This window comes from Sminthopsis crassicaudata, chromosome 6 (assembly GCF_048593235.1).
Source record: "Sminthopsis crassicaudata isolate SCR6 chromosome 6, ASM4859323v1, whole genome shotgun sequence".
NCBI lineage: Eukaryota > Metazoa > Chordata > Mammalia > Dasyuromorphia > Dasyuridae > Sminthopsis > Sminthopsis crassicaudata.
In genome coordinates, this window is record NC_133622.1 from 150,906,149 (window position 1) to 150,924,035 (window position 17,887).

At 34.3% G+C, this 17,887-nt stretch overlaps 1 protein-coding gene across 2 annotated transcripts in view; it reads right to left on the reverse strand.

Moving 5' to 3' along the window:
- Positions 1-4,818: 4,818 nt before the first annotated feature.
- Positions 4,819-17,887, reverse strand: part of SLC39A8 (solute carrier family 39 member 8) — a 68,394-nt gene continuing 55,325 nt past the window's right edge. For both annotated transcript variants that reach the window (XM_074275602.1, XM_074275603.1), the window contains exons 7-9: positions 10,971-11,178; positions 10,579-10,763; positions 4,819-6,533 (exon numbers count right to left, since the gene is read on the reverse strand). In XM_074275602.1, the coding sequence (XP_074131703.1) occupies positions 6,384-6,533; positions 10,579-10,763; positions 10,971-11,178 (543 nt within the window). In that variant the 3' untranslated portion in view covers positions 4,819-6,383. The remainder of the gene's footprint in view (positions 6,534-10,578; positions 10,764-10,970; positions 11,179-17,887) is intronic.

A 17,887-nucleotide genomic window follows, 5' to 3' on the forward strand; every position in this document is an offset into this window, starting at 1 on the left:
AGGCAGCACCTAGGTGATACACACCTGAGTTCAAATCTAATCTAATTATTAGATGTATAATCCTAGGGAAGTCACTTAACTTCCATCTACCTGTTTTCTCCAATGTAAAATAGGGACAATAATAGCCCCTACCTCCCAAGATCGTAGTGAGGATTAAATAAAATAACATATACAAAGCACTTAGCACAGTCCCTGGAATATTAAAGGCACTTAATAAGTGTTTGGTTTTTTCCTCTCTCCCCCATCCAGTGCCCTGAAGCAACACTCTTAAATTATAAATTGCACATCAGGTCACAATTTAATTGGTAGAAGGAGTTTTCTTACCCAGAGTTTCTTGATTCAAGGAAATCATAGATCTGGTACCTTCCCATCCCCTATTGACCTTATTATATTAAAACATAATAAACTTCTCTTTTATAATAATACATATTACAAAAAATTCATGTTATAAAAGTTATAATTTATTTTTTCTACTTTAAGATTTATTTAAATTCAGGCCTCCCAGCTTATTAACATGTAGCTATTAATTATATATGCAATGTGATGTTGGCACAAATAAAAATACTAAAAGAAAAAGTATTGGGTACTTATGACACAAATGTATGTCTCATGCACACAGATGTATCATCTTAGTAATATGCATGTGGCACTAGCCCAATTCCCTAACCATCCTACTCACTATATCTATATTTTATAGTCTATATTATGAATGGAAATGACTTATAGACATGCATATCAGGATATCTTTTGCATAAAGAAAATTGTACAGTAAGGATTTTTGGAAAGGCATGCAGTCTTCCTCAGCTTAAAATCTATGTCTTTATTATAAGTCTGTTAGAAGTTATGTGCTTTAAAATTAGCACTTGCACACACACTTTCAGAATCATCTCTCTTAACCAAAGTCATTTGTCAAAATTTTCCATAGTCTATTCATATACATCCCTTGAAACTCCCATTCTCTCCCTCCATATCTATTAAAGTATCCATCTGTGGGGCAGCTAGGTGGCACACTGGTTGGAGCATCAGCCCTGAAGTTAGGAGGACCTGAGTTCAAATTTGACCTCAGACACAATACTTTCTAGCTGTGTGACCCTAGACAAGTCATTTAACTCCAATTGCCTCAGGAAAAAAAAAAAAACATAAAGTATCCACCTATTAGGTCTTCTTTCTTTTGGAAATGACCCTTTGCCCTGCCTTCACTCCCTTGACCTTTACTTTGCTCACCAAACTACCTTTGTTTCAGGGACACCCCTTTCTTTTACAAGCACTAAAGTGACTTACTTTAATGTGACCTTTGTCCATCATGGTATGATTAAACTAAAGACAAATATCAGTATTTTCTCACCCTACTTTACCTTAGAGACAACTTTTAAGAGAAGAGTTAGTTTTGAGCAAAAAAGGATGGAGCTTGTTCTATATAGTAGAATTGTTCTATATTTGTAGAATTGAAGAAAACTACACAGGAATATACCTGACTGTAGGATGTCAAACAGCAAAAATCTTATCATAACAACTAGCTGAGGATATGGTGTTCCCAGAGATTATACAACCCACATAAAAAAGAAAGGCTATGAAAAAGGGGTGAAAGAAATTACAGGCTGCATAGAATTCAAACCAATAAACAATCCTATTGTGTACAGATTCTTAACGTCTTATAAATCGTATTCATATATTCATCAGGGTAGAGAGGTAACTGTGGATTCCCAAAGGCTAAGCCCATGAAACATTATCTTTTATAAGTTCTATTTGAGTGCAGCCATCAACTCTGTGGGCTAAGCAAGCTACATTTGGCAAGGTCATTGCCAGAGGGATATCTACCAAGTGAATTGGTAAAAAGGGAAAAGGAGTCTCAGAAATTCGTAGAGACCATCTACTTAAATCTAAATCACTGGAGACAAGATCTACATTACTGAGATCAAAATCATTTAAAATTTTAAGTTGATATATGCAGAGAACTAAATACTAGAGAGAGTTAACATATGGACAAGAGAAATAACATATGATCCCTCCCTAAATGGAGTTTAAAATACTCAAATCTCCATTAAAAGGAAAAAAAACCAAAATCTTCTATCCTACCAATCCTGTGAGTTATTGTGCTATATCTATCTCTCCTCCATTTCTTAACTAAATATCTTGAAAAAGTCATCTATACTCATTGCATGCATTTCCTTTGATCTTATTCACTTTTTAAACCTTCTGCAATCTGGTTTGGTTTCTGATCTCATCACTCAAACAAAATTGCACTTTTCAAAGTCACCAATGACTTCAATTGCTGGTGAAATGGCTTTTCTCAGTTCTCATACTTCTTGACCTCTTGAATGTATTTGAGATTTTGGATCACCTTTGTCCTTAGACTCTTTTCTGTCTGAATTTTTATTACTGCTCTCAGTAGTTCTCCTGTTGCCTATCTGATCATTCTTTTTCCTTATCCTTTGTTGGGTTAGCATTTATTTCATACCCTAACTTTGAATGTGTGCTAAATTTTGTGTTAGGTCCTTTTTCTTTATATTCAGGCCCAGTTTCTTTGCCTGAAATCCAGACCCACACCACCAACTGACTATTACATATTTCATATTGGATGTCCTGTGAACGCCTCAAACTCAATACATCCAGAGTAGAATTCATTTTCTTGAGCCCAAACCCTAACCCATTTTCTAAATATTCCCATCTTCCATGGTATAGACATCTTTCTGGTTACCCAAGTTTGCAATTTTGGAATATCCTTAACTTCTCACTTTCACTCACCTTACATTACCAAACATTTGCCATTTCTTGTCATTTCCATCTCCACAGCATCTCCAATTGCATTCCTTCTCTCTACTAACACTGCTACCCTACCCCAAAATTCAGGCCATAATTACCTCTCACAAGAACTTTTGTAATAGCCTCCTAAACGGTCTTCCAATCACTAGTCTCTTCTCAGTCCCAGCCTTGAAAAAAATCATCAAAATGATTTTCCTAAAATTTAGGAATCTTATCACTCTCATATTTATTAAATTCCAGTGTCTCCCTATCACCTTTAAGATCAAATATAAATGTCTCTTGAGTTTTTAAGCTCTGCCATTCAGAGATATTATCCTACCTTTTGAACCTTTTTACATATTACTCTATACTGAAATTACATTGGTCTTCTTTCTGTTTTTCATTTGGCATTGCCTTTCCCATTTCCCTGCTTCTGAATTGGCTTTCCCCCAAATCTGGAATATTTTCTCATCTCATACCTCCAAGAATTCCTAGTTTACTTACAAATTAAACTCGGTTGGTACCTTCTGTTAAAGTCCTTCTTGCCCTTTAGCTACTAGTTCTTCTTCCTACACTCACCTCCTTCAAGATTATCATCTGCTTTGTGTGTGTGTGTGTGTGTATGTGTGTGTGTGTGTGTGTGTGCACGTGCATGTACACATGCACATATGGCCTACCCAAAGAATGTAAGCTCCTTATTTCTGGTTTTTTTCTTTGCATCCCTAGTACTTTGGAAAAGGCCAGGTATGTGAGTAGCAAAAAAAATAAAAAAAAAACCCACAGACCCCAATTGATAAAAGGAATAACTTCAAACCTTGAGTCCCCTAGATCAGTAAAATTCCATGTCTAGCTCCTATTCCTATCCAGCCCCTATAATTTAGTTACTAACTACTCAGAATACACTTCTCTGAATAGCAAGGATTCTCACATGTCAGTGAATCTGGTGATAGTTCATGGATGAAATCTTCTAATTTCTCAAGTGTGAAGGTTCTTGAAGGCTGTGCTAGTAGAAAATAAACTCTGGTGGTTCTGGAAAGAGTCTAAACATGGACCTCCTCCTTCTTATTTTGATGGAGGAGGTGTGTCAGACTAGAAAACCAGTAAGTAACAAAGGCAAGATAACATACATAAGATAACAAACAACATTATCTCAAAGGCCATTTTCTAAGTGATGGATTTGCAAGCCATTCCACTGGAAAACAATCCACAATGACAATATTATGCTTATAAATTAAGTACAAAGGCAATAGACTAAAAAACTGGAATTTGACCAAGAAGGAATAGTTAGATAGGTAGTAACCAAAAATGCAATGTTACAAAAACATAGAAAGAGGAGTACTAAGGAGAAGAGAGTGATAATCAGTGTCAAAGGCCGCAGAGAATAAAGATTCAGAAAAAGCCACTAGATCTGGCAATTAAGATGGTATTGGTAGTTTTGGAGAAACCAGTTTCAGTTAAATGATAAAGTTCAAAGACAGACTAAAGCATTAAGAGTAAAAAGAAAAGACCTTATCAAGGAGTTTATCCATAAAAGGGAAGAAAGATTTAGGGTAGTAAGGATGAAGTGATGAAGTAAGGTTTTGGGTTTGTTTTTTTTTTAATTTTTAAAGATGAAAAAGACATGGTTATGTTTTTAGGTAGCAGGGAAAACAGTTGGTGGACTTAAAATGAGTGAAAGAGTGAGGATGATAGAAGGGAATGTTCTTCTTCTAAAAAAATTTAAAAGGATGAAATGGGATCATTTAGAGAGACTTACCCTAGTCCAGCATTTCATGTAAGATTAAGATGAAGAAGATAGTGGTGAAGGCATCTATGTATATGACAAAAGAGAAGGAGCTCTCAACAAACATGAAATATGAAGCAGTGTTCTCAGCAGATATTGTGAGAGTTATAGAAGATATAAGAAGGGATGAAAAAATTTGGAAAAGCTACTGTGAAAATAAGAGTGAATCAACTGTCAAGGTATAAAAGGAGTGCCTTATTGCAGTGAGAGCCCAATTGAATTATGAAGTATAACTTTGTAGTATAAACATAAACGTATTTTTTTCTGAAGGAAGCCACAACAGATGCCATCAATTTATAGTTTCAAAAAAAGTTTACTATTTGATTGGCTAGAAACTTTGAAAAGTTGTCATCTGTGTATGTAATATATAAAACATAACATGTTCATCAAGTCCATTTTATTACTGCATAAAAACAATGTACAGAATTGGAAGGGAAAGATCATCATTGATTTCAAGAATTAACTTAATCATTTTTTACATTTTAAGACTCTTTTAATCTTTTCTTTAAAGGTGACATGGGAGTGTGAATTATCCTACACACATATACAACATACAAAGTTAAAATCATTTAGACCAATTCACAAATAGCTTTATCTCCTAACTGAATGGACAGTATGATATCTATTATATCCTTATCACAATATAGAAAAATAACCTGAGTTATTTTGTATTGAGGTACTTAAAACTAAAAAGGAAAAAAGATCAATTGACAAAAAAGTCAATTTTCCAAAGACCATATGGAAACAGTGACCACATCCCTCTATTAACCCTTTACTTAAAACAACAGCCCAGCTGTTTTTTTAATACACTTATAAAAACCTTGCTGAACCAACATTTATCCTTTTTTAGAACTATTTAAAAGTTGACTATATCTTTCATAAACAAACAATCCCTCTAGAAAAAAAATTTATCAAACACTGATACTGAGCATTTAGATGAATATTGATCTGCCACTCAGTAAAAATATATGCCACAATAAAATCTGTAAATGTCATTAAAGGCAATTCTAGTTTTAGAATAAAACTACTGGCCTACCAAGCCTAAAACTAAATGAAGTTGACTCTTTGGGGTAAAATATCCACAAAGTTCAGAGTGTATGTGATTAATTAAGCTTTTTGAATGTCTAGATTGTTTTTTATCTATTTTTAAAATGGGTTTTTAAAAATAAATCTAGAAGTCCTTGAGTCACATATAAAAAGATAGCAGATCAAAAGCTGAAAGTGGTCTCTTTCTTGTTTCTTCTTAATAATTAAGATCTCAGCATTACTTATATGTGTGCTGAAATAATTTTGATTCTCTTCCATGTTTTGATGGGCTTATCCATGAAATCACTGCAAAAAATTAATGAGAAATAACCTACCCTGAAACCACTTGAGCCATTGCTCCCATCCCGCATAATTAAAGCCTGGAAAACCTGTAATAATTTTCTCTTCTTTATGACTTATTTGCCAGTCCTATGGAAGGCACAGGGCTCAGCTACTCTGTTACATATAACATGCAACACTGTTTACCAAGGAACTGGCAAGCTTCATTTAATGGGAAAAGAAAATCCAATTTTGGATGTTTGTTTTTTTAATAGTATTTTATTTTTTCCCCAATTACATGTGAAGACAATTTTTAGCATTCATTTTTCTAAGATTTTAAGTTTCAAATTTTTCTGGATTTATTTTTCTAACATATGGTTACTGAGTTCTTTTGCAAGCCTGGAACCAATAACTGGTTTTCTGTGACTTGCAAAAGAAAACAAGATTATCTTTTAAGTCAGTAAATCAACCGAAAGCCCTGTGTAGACTAAAAGAATTCTCCATTTTTTATTGGTTAATTGTTTTCATTAGCTATGCCATCTTCAAAGTCAGATTATTCCAATTCAATTTCTCCTGCAAACAAGGTAATGAGAAGTATAGCTGTGAATCCCGTTAGCAGACCAGCATTCTGAATAATGAAGAAGGTTAAATCTGTTTTTCTTCCAGTTACTTTTTCTCTTAGCATATCATTCATCTCCGGGAACTAGGGAAAAAGAAAGGTAGATTTTTAGATAACTGTTGCCATCTTGTGGTGAAACAATACTTTAATCTGAAATTCATAAAATAAGGGAATTAAGACTAAAAGGGACCTCAGATATCATCTAGTCCAATCATGAGGAAAATGAGGTCCAGATAGGAAGGAATGATTTGCCCAAAGTCACAGAGAGCTCAAAGCCGGGTCATCAGCCTGTGTCTTCTAATAGCAAATCCAGAGCTTTTCCCAATGAATCATTGATTTAATAGCCTAGTTCAGCTATTGAAATACATCAGAATAAATGAAATTACAGAAGAAAATTTGCCTCATCACCAAGAATTGAAAAGCTGAAATCATCTTTAATGGAATAAGATTAGTCAACCATCAGAAGGCTCATGATAAAACTCTTGAGATTGCAGACCTTTTGTCTTCATTATTACCTTTCTTACATGCTATCTCTTTACTTTCTTTTCACCTATGCTACTAGAACAAAATTCACCACTTAGCCAAAGTACAAATATATAATACCTCATTACAGCTGAAGCAATTAAAATTAGGTACGGTGGTTACAATCCAATTTCTGGGGCAATATCTAAAAATGCCATCTATTCAGACAGCTTCCCAAAGATGGTGTACTAAATGCCATAATCCCTTTATGAGTACCTTTTATGAGTGGAAATTCTCCATTTTTCCCAAATTCCAGTTCTCCATGCTATTCCCACTATATTCACTTTAAAAGGTATGACATTGTCGTTGCAAATACTCTTACACTGGAGTGGTTGAACATCTCATTACCTTATGACTACCCTTGACTGGTTCTCAAATCAGAAAAAATATACCCCAGTGAAGCCTGAACTCTTCAGCTTAGTAGAATGGCCAGGATTTATGCTTTGCTGTCTTGGCTCCCAGAGCCTAGGATTACCTTTACATCCTCAGAAGCCACTGAAAGAAGGCTTCCGCAGAGAGCCAGCCTTCTTGGCTGATTTATATGAAGAGAATAATCCCCAAACTATATGGAAAGACTAGTTACTGATTTCATCAGGAGCTCAATGAAAAGCCCTAAGCCCAGCAAAATAATACTATTAGAAATTTTAATAATGGTTAATATTAATGTATTGTTATTAATATCATTTAAATTATTATCCTATTTATTTTATATTAATGTTTAATTTTCACATAAGATGTAAAGTTTTATATTAATTATAAATATGTAATTATAATATTTAAATTATATTGTTAATTATAATAAATAGTTAATCATATTTTAAATAAGACTATCACAATTTGAACAATTCTCTAGGGATAGGGAATAGAACTGTGATTTCAAGAATACTCAGGTGAGGAAACCTTTTCCATTAATCTAGGCCAATACTTGCTAGGCAACTTAGACACTAAAGAGATGAAGTGGAGATAGTGAGGTCAAAATCAAACAGAAAAAAGGGCCACCAAACTGTACTTAAGCATCCCTAGGAGCTGTATGTTGACTTAAAAAAAAAACATATTAATGTTTTCTATGGGTGTCATTTTTTATTTATTTTTTAAAATATTATCCAATTATACTAATCTGGAGGGTTACAGGCCATAATATCACAGACTGTGCAGACTGTGCTTTTGATCTCTCTCTTATACAACTTGTCCGGGATTGTCACAGACATCCAGTACATGGCAGATATCAGACTTCAACCCAGGTCTTTCTCTTTAAAAGCCAAGTCTCTATCCACAAGACCACGATGTTATTGGGACACATTTTTATTAAGGATCTAGATGATCCAACAGAGTAGGCAGAAGAAATTTATAGAGTATGTGTGGTTTTTAAAAATCCTTTTTTAAGGATTTTAAGGATTTTTTTTTAGTAGAGCATACATAGGAGAAACTGACGATGCTCAAAACTGAAGAATACAAGTTCAATTTGGAGGCAAGGAGGTGGAGATGAGATCATTAAATTATCTATCTAATGCCATTGAAGTGAAATCATTGAGTCTAAAAGTAGAGTACCTAATGTTGGCCCACTCTCTAGAAAGCTGCCCATGATTCATTTAATGATTTCTAACCAACCAGTCTTCTAAGAGAAACACACACACACACACACACACACACACACACAACTACTTCAAAGACTCATGATTTCATTGGGCGTACTACTTTCAATGAAGGTCAGAATCTTTCCACTTTTTTCATAGTGATCCACACCATGAAAGTTTGTATAGCCAAACAAGTCTCCTGGAAGCCTTTCCACACTTTCTACACTCAGCTGGTCTAGTCCTTAGATAACAGATCTAAGTGTGTCATCATCTAATGAGCATTTACTAAACATTTAACACTTAAGCTAGGCACAGCTAAGTGCTAGAGAAACAAAGAAAACCAAAAACAAAAACAAACAAATAAATAAAAAAGAAAGAAAAGTCCCTTTTCTGGAGATGCTCATGATGGTGTCAGCAGCCCACATTCAAAGTCTTATTACTCTTTCTTCTCAGCATTCCTTTGAAAACTCAGGTTCACAAATTCCACTCCAATGAAAAATATAAGATGTACTGAAGTGTCTATATGTGAGTGTATGGATGTGATATACACACCACATGTAGTCATTTAGAGATATTGTTAGATTCTCTAAGCTGTTATGAGAAGATAGATTTTAATCACTGTCTTTAAAGTTTTAATTGATTCCTCTGGTAATTAAACATAGGTATTCACTTCAAGGATCTGTGATCTGTTCAATTTCTTCCAGCACAGATCACCCCTCAGAAAATGATCTTCATTTGTTACATTGGTAGTAGTGTTCAGGATAATAATAACAGCTCTGCAGCTATCCTGGGACTGAGCTTCCCTCACTTTGGCGAGGTCTTCAGATGGACAAACTATAGCAGGATCCAAGCTCTTTCCAAAACTTACTTGTCAAATTTTGTTCTCCAAAGACATGGCACTCAAGGACTCAGAGCTGACTCCACAAATCAGAAGACATCCTAGAATGTGTCTAACACTGGACTTGGAGAACTTTGCTATATGTGATCTTGAAAAATTCAGTTAAACCCTGTTTCCTCATTTAAAAGCTAATGGTTTTCAGTAAGGGTTCTTCCAGTTCTAATTACTGTAATCATTGTGGTTCAGTTACTTAGTCATGTCCAACTCTTAAGGACTTTGTGTTCATACTGTCCATGGGATTTTCTTCGCAAAGATAACTGAGTTGTCTGTCATTTCCTTTTCCAGTGGACTTGCCCAGCATCACACAGCTAATAAATGTCCGAGGCCAGATCTGAAATCAGGTCTTCCTAATTTCTGGCCTAGCACTTTATCCACTGAGCCATCTAGACATCTTTCTATAATCTTAAACATATTCAAACAGATTTTTCAGGAAATGTCTAGCATGTGATTCTTTTTATTCCAACTTTCTATATTTAGTTCAAGTATGGGGCTGGCTAAGATATCCACTGCAGAGATAGAGGAATTGAACATTCAGAGTATTCATCATCAAATTGTGCCTTGCCACAAAAGCAAAATACAAACAAAAGCCAAGACTTTGGCTATAACAGTCAGGGCTTGAGGACAATTTCCACAAAAAATAAAAGTCAGGAGTAAGGTCTGATGCTCTTTAATGAAGGGGAACTGAACTCCTAGGCAGAAAAACTCCCAAATGCTGCTAAGCTAAGAAATGTCTGACAAAATAATAAAAACACAATACAAGATAGATAATGTTCATTTGTGGTTTTCTGAATCAATATGTGGGTTTAAGTTTTACACCACTTGCCTAAAGTATCAATAACCTTAAGATTACCTGTGTGTGACAGGTTTTAAGCCCAGCCATCCACACTGCCTCCATATATTTGCTGCCTATTATCCCTGATATTCTCTATTAGCTAAGAATTTTACAGAACTGGAAGGCTTTTGTTTTGTGTTTGTTGCTGTTGTTCTTATTTTTAAACTTCCATTATGAGTTTCCCTGGAGAATGTATCTTTCTTTCCCCTATGTAGGAGGAAGAAATAAGAGAGTGGTGAGCCTCTAAACCCTGCCATTTCTAGATTTTAAGGTAAAATTAAAAATGAGAGTAAAACAACTTACCATGTCTGCCAGAGAAATATAGAGGAACATGCCACCAGCTAGTGCAAAAATAATATTTGGGGCAAAGTTGTTGCCCACCAAAATGCCAAAGGCTAACCCAACATAGCAAGAGCATGCTGAAAGAAAGTTGAAAAATAAAGCTTGCCGAGTACTCATTCCTGCATTGAGTAGAATCACAAAATCCCCTGGAAAAACAGAAAGGGAAATGCAAGATTAATTATACTGTATTAGTATGTTACTTCAAGAAGAAATGATAACTAGAGTCTCACAGTTTTTTTTTTTATTTGCATATAGCAGACAGGATTTTAAATCCTTGTTATTTCAAAAAAATTTTTTTTGATGAAAATCACATCAAAGCAAACAGATTCTGGCCCCCAGTCAAAGTCTCTTACCTAACTCATGAGGAAACTCCTCACACAGGATTGCTATAGAAGTGCTAAGTCCCTGAAGAAGTGAAAGGGTGCATGAAGCACCAATGGCCAGACCATCAATAAAGTTGTGGAGGGCATCACTGAGGGTTATCATCCAAGCAATAGTGCCTATTTCTGACAGCTTGGGTCCTTTTAAACAGGTACATGAACTTGGTTCCTTTTTCCCATCCTATGGAGAAAAAGAAAAAGTCAATTAACAAATAATTACTAAATAATAGACACAACATACAAGGAACTGTTTTAGTCATTGAGGGAGATGAAAACAAAATCCTTGACTTAAAGAGTTTTACAGCTGAGTTGGAAAAACAGGGAATACAAGTTAAAAATACAAAAGCAAAACCGTTATACATATAGATAAACAAAAGAAGAGATATTATAAATCATACATATGCAGTTTGAGAAGTGTCATTATTACATACAGAATAATCAGGAAGATGTAGGAAGACCTGTCTTTGCCCAGACTGAATGTATAACCCTAGGCCATCACTTAATCCCTCTTTGCCCACAGAAAACTCTAAGACTTTAAATTCTACAGAATGTCAGATCTGTACTGGGAAAATTTCTCATTTCTTTATAACAAAGAAATCATGGGTCCTATCAACTACAATAACAAAAAAAAAATTAAGGGTATAATTTATTGTCAGATAAGTAATGTAGACAGGCAGTGAGATCTATGATTGCAGAGGAAGGGAAGTCTCTATGGGAATACTTTGTAGGTGAGGAACAATGAGCTGAACATCGAAGGGAGGGTTTGACTAAACAGAAAGGATGTGGGAAGGCATTCCATGTAGAGAGAATACCAAACAAAGACACATGAAAATAGAGGTATCCAAGGGAAGGTAATCTGGATAATGAAGGGCCTCCGGATCATACTTCATGAGGATCAGAACAAGTAAATGGGGATCTCAACTTGGAGAAGATTGGTAGCTGGCTCCCTTCAGGAATTTCAAGGGCTGTCCTGTAAAAGAGGAATAATCGGTCTTTTTCTGCTTGAGCCCAGAGAGCAGAAGTAAGAACAGCTGGTGGAGTTACAGAGAGGCGGTCTCCATGTTGAGGAGAAAACCTCCCAGTTCCTAGAGCTATTGAAAAGTAGAATAGAATGATCTTGAAATTAGTTGATTCTCTTTATTCAAGGTTTTCATGCAGAAGCTGAATGCCCACTTGTCAGGGACATCATATAGGGATTCTTATTTAGGGAGAGATTACACAACAGAGACTCTAAGATCCGTTCCAATTCTGATTCTAAGCAATATATTGTGAAGAAAAAATCAACAGGGTGGTCAATAACAGATATTAGACAAGGTTATTAAATGGATAAATATCATTAAGGATGCAAAGAAATGTATATATAGACTCTAGATTTCCTAAGGCTACCCCTTTCTGAAATCAACAACCTTGCCAAAAATAAAGGAGAGAAAACCAAAAGAAGACTGCTAATTCATTCACTCCATACAACTTCTTGACAAGACAATTTAGTACTACAAATTGAGACTGTATTTGTACCAATGACTATTTATGATCTCATTGTCATTGGCTTTAATTTGTGTTCATTTCTGGCTTTCCTTTCAACAAACAGGTTTGACCATTAGGTTGAAAACTGAATAATTAGCATGTCTGCCATCCTTGAACATTCATCAAATTCTGAATGATAATGATTAATGGTTCAAAATCATAGAAAAATGCGAATACATGTTTAAGTCAGTCAATCAGTCAACAAACATTTAAGATATTGCCATAGTCCACACATTATGTTTGTTATCTGGCAATCTGAAGAAAGGCAAAAAGAGTCTTTGCCCTTAAAGTCTCATACTGTAATGGGATGGGATGTAATGGGATAAAAAGAATTCTACAAAAAGGAATCACTTCTTGATCTGATATCAAAATAGAGTGAAAATAGGTATTACTCTTCTGTATATATACATATGCATATGTATTATTCAATTCTTCAAATATTAATAAGCATCATGTGTAAAGTACTTCACTAGATACAGAAGAGAGAGATACAAAAAAGACATGATAGTCTTGGATTTTAGTATATATCACTTATCACAGAAGTTAGGCATCTATGCTTTTACTTAAGAGAGTCAAACAAACATCAAATCATAGCAAATTAGTGGCACACACATGAGATCAAAATGCACAGGGCTTTGGTTTCCTGTTTAAGATGTCTAGCAATGAAAACACAACACAGCAGTTTCTCTCTTCATTTCAGTTCATCTTCTCTCAGAAATCCCAGCCCTTCATGTTTCATGTCATTTTATAAACTGTATATTGAGTTCCTAATTTCAAAGAAATCAGGGGCTTAGTTACAAATGGTTATGTGCCACTGCAATGAAGCTATTGATAAAAACTGCTTTCAAAGACTCCCTAAGATTTTTAAAAGGCAATCCAGTCCAGTCCTTGAATATGTGCCCCCAAAATAAAACATTTCCTTTAAATTGTATAATATTGCCTAGACTCAAAACATTTCTAATTTGAACTCAGTGTATTACATTTTTTTAAATTGCAATTCAGGTCTAAAACCTCACATAGAGGAGAAAGAAGGAAATGGGGAATAAGCAAACAAGGAGAATAGGGAGAAAAGATAAAAAGAATTAGATATTAGAGAGGTTCTAAATGTTTTTCTTACAAAAAAATCTCCTCTTCAAAATTCTTCTTTGCTTTTGAATGTACATTTTAATTACAAATACTTACAAATTTTATGGTTATAAGTTTGGCATTAAATTTTTCAAATAGTTTATTCTCTAAGCAGAGACTGTCTTTATATTTACCAAGTGTTTTATAGTTATATTACATGCCATTAGTTCCAACAGCCTCTCCCACAGAGAATATGAATGCTGTTATTTTATCTTCAATAGGGAATAGAATCTAGGGAGGAAAGAAAGCTTAATTGTCTTAAGAATGAATGCAGCCATTTCTGGAGAAAGGTTAAAGAAAAACATCTTAAGAGAATCTCTTTCCTTGAAAGACTGAAAGTGTCTTCTTTGACAAAGACTAAAGAGATATTTCCTGAGAGAACTGAATTCATCTCTTATGGTATGGAGAATCTATGTTAAAGAGAATCCTTGAGAAATTTTGACTGATACTTAGAAAGAGCTGAATGGTAAACTACATTTCCAGAGTTGCAAAGAAGTTAGTAGTTGTATTCATAGCTAGAGGTATCTTTGGCTATGATCTTTCTCCCTGTAATATTTTGATGAACCAATCTTTGTATTATTTGTTACAATATGAATAAGTTGTATAGACATTAATACTGTTCCTTATTTTAATTTGTGAGGCTAAGAGATTTCAGAAAGAGAAGAAAAATGGGAATAGATGTTTCTCCATTTTACTTTATAAACAAGCAGCTCAGATATTAGCATGAACAGTGGTATATGGAACAAGACTTTGGATCTCCTCAACTGTTGGTATGCATGGTCAGGAAAGGAGGCATAGAGGAGATAGGACTCGAAATGGATCTTGAAAAAATTACTTTCCAAAACAAAAACACGTTTAACAACCATTTGAAATCAGCATGATGATTTTGATTTCTCAAATAGTTCACACATTCACAACAGTTTATCTTTCTAGCAGTGATTTAGGGAAAAATGCCAAAACTAAACCTCAATTACATAATTGTTCATCTATCAAGACCATATTGGAATGTTTTTAATTCTGAAAAAGAAATTAAATTAATATTTCAGGCACGAGTTTCCTTAATGACACAGATCTTATTGAATTGATTTATCATCTCTCTCATTAACTCCAAGAGTGTAGAGTCCTAATGGACATCTTAGAATAAGTTAGTCACTATAAATTTTCAACAAGTTTATAATAATCCACCATAAGAAAATTTTCACAAAGAGAACTCTGGCAACTACATCACTATTACTGAGCAAATGGGTCCTAACTACAAATATTCTATCTATCCAATGCAACAAGGTCCTCTGTGGGGTTGTGGGATGGGTAGCCATAGGATTGGGATTTAAAAGAATAATCCTTACTATTCCACTGAGCTATTCTAGTCAGTCACTAGGTCTGACAAGTCAATAAACCTTCTTACTCTTCATCTGTCTCCTAATTTTAGTACAATGGAAAAATACTAGGTTTTTGAGTCAGTGAACATGGGATAGAATTTGTAGCATATGTAACTTTTGACAGACAACTTAGGTTGTCTGAATCTCAGTTTCTTCATCTGTAAAATAAGGAACTAGATTAGATATCCTCTAAAGCCCAAATCTAATTCTATGATGCTATGACATTGAAACAAGAATCAACAAAAATGGAAAAGTCACAGAAATAGGAGTGGGTGAAACAAAGATAACTCTAAAGATGTAAATAGGGTGAAAATTCTCACTATCCACTTGAGAGAGAAAGACCAAAGCTAACTAGAAAAGGAAACACAAGTATGGAGGATGAACAAAGCTGTGGACTATTTTAAAACAGGTTGAAATTATTCAACCAACTTGTGTTGCTAATGCTTCTTGTATAAAAAGAATAATTTTGTGGTTATTCTTGTGGAATAATAAAAAGCACAGACAGAACATAGCACTTTGCCTGGAGGAAGATGGACAGGGCATAATCAATGCATAAATGTTCTGATGTTTTTATGCCTTTCTTTTCTATTGGGAAGAAATCAGAAGAGGATAAGACATAGAGGACACACTTCAAAGTTCTACTCACTACACTGAAGAGCCAGCAGGAAAGAAGGTACAACTAGGAAACAATTCTTTGGGCAAGCCAAAGACATAGGTAATGAAAATGTAAAACTAGAGAACAAAGGCTAAGGACCTAAGAAATGAAGCCAATACAATTAAATAAAGAACTGTCTAAAGAGATTGACACGCCATAAAATAGAAAGGAGAGCAATGAAATTTCTACAGAAATTACAGGATTCAGAAAATGTAAGGTAAAATAATAAAATGGATTTTAGCTTGAATGTGTTATATTCCAGGGCAAGAGAGAGAGCACCTGCCTAAGGAAAGTGGATGAAAAGAAAAGAAAGACATAATCATAGCTCATCTCTGATGAGGATGTGGCAGAATTTGGAAGCCAGTCATCCAAAATTATAAGAAGGAAAAATATGGAAAGCTATAAATAAACTAGGGGAAGGAGTGTTGAAAAGGAAGAGGGGAAAGAAATAGCCAAAAGAAAGGGAAGAGGAGAAGAATAATATAAATAATATTTCAAATACTTTCTCAGGCAGAAGACATTCTAAAATCCATAAATGCATAAGAATTAAGATTAGAAAATTAACTAGAAGGGGAAAATATGCTATGGAAAATGGAAGACAAAAACTTTAAAAGTTAAAAAAGCAAGAAAATAACTTTTTATTGTGTTTATAAGAAAAGAACTTTTGATAAAGTGAGTGTTGGTAGAAAACTGAGTGTATCGGTGATGGGAAAAGTGATAATCATGTACTTTTGACTGTAAACCACAAAGGCAAGGAGTTTCTCTTCCTTGTGACCCCTTAGTTCCTATAAGTACTCTATGAATATTTATCAAATGAATGATTATGGCTTAAGTATAACTTATTGCATAAAGATAGATAAATATCTCTATCTATCTATCTATCTATTTATATAAGCACTTTGAAGTGCTAAGGACCTATGAAGTGAATAAAAACTTTAAGAGTTACAGCCATCATGTAAGGAAGTGTTTTTCAAAGAGCAGTCCAAGAAATCATTTTAGACAGTCCTAAAGGTCAAAAGAATTTTCATAATAATAGTAAGATCCTTTTTCTTCAATCCAGTAAATATCAATAGATTCCCAGTAAAGAGCAATAGATGTGCTGGATCCAGCCTGAACTGGTTCTCCCAATTGCTCGTTTTTACTGTAAGCATTTACATCCCAGAAACCAGAAAACACTTCAAATCAGAGCTTGATTTACTGTTTTTATTGTCTAGTCTTAAGAAAGCAGTATAGAAAATGTTAATGTTGCAGATTAAACTTAAAAGTGTGTCATGATTACATTTTCCCCCAGAGAACAAGTTGTTAAATCATTTACCAGCACACCCCTAGATATAAGCCACACAAAAGCTCTTTGGGTAAATGCTCAGTAAGAAACCAAAAAGTCTGAGAACTCCTGGTGTACGAGATTATTGTCATGTTTTCTTATTTCTTGAGCTGAAGATAATGGTATTAAAATAACACTTTTCATGTTTTTCTCAAAATGAATCAAACTGATGCCTCCATGCGTGAGACAAGTTAGATATAAATTTAAGACTCCATGTCATATATTTTCCATTATTTACACTTGTACTTAGTTTCTAAATATCGGTTTTACCAGTAAATCCAAATAACTGGTACTTTATTGCTGTTATTTGTCTTTTCCATCCTGAAACAAAAATTCAACATGACCATGGGGCTCCACTTGATAGACGGTATCTATTCCAATGCTCTCTATTGATAAATAAAGAAATGACAATGAAGGAGATTAAGGAACTTGCCCAGATCACCTAGGTAAGCAGGAAAGGAAAATGTGACCGAAATGAAATTTCAAACAGAGTAAACAAAAAGGAAAGTTTGAATTTATATAATCATGTTTGTCAATTGTGCTTAGTTTCCACTCATTTGATTCCAAAAGGAGCCCATACTCATTTCCAATACTCTTGCTAATTAACATAATTATTAACAAGAAAGCAATCATTAAGAAAAGGCTGGCAAATGATTTCCTTTCTGGAATGTGAGAGGCATTGTCTTGAGAATTTAAGATCTAAAACAAGTTTGCCTCATTTTCACTTGGGGACCATACAATTTTGCTTCCCTGATACAAATGAACTTTTGGGAAACCTGAAGAGTTCTCACAGTTTAAATTAACACTGTCAGTGGAATTTAAAAGTACAAAACAAATTAAATATTTACAGTTATCCTAATGGGCCATCTACTTGAACTACTTT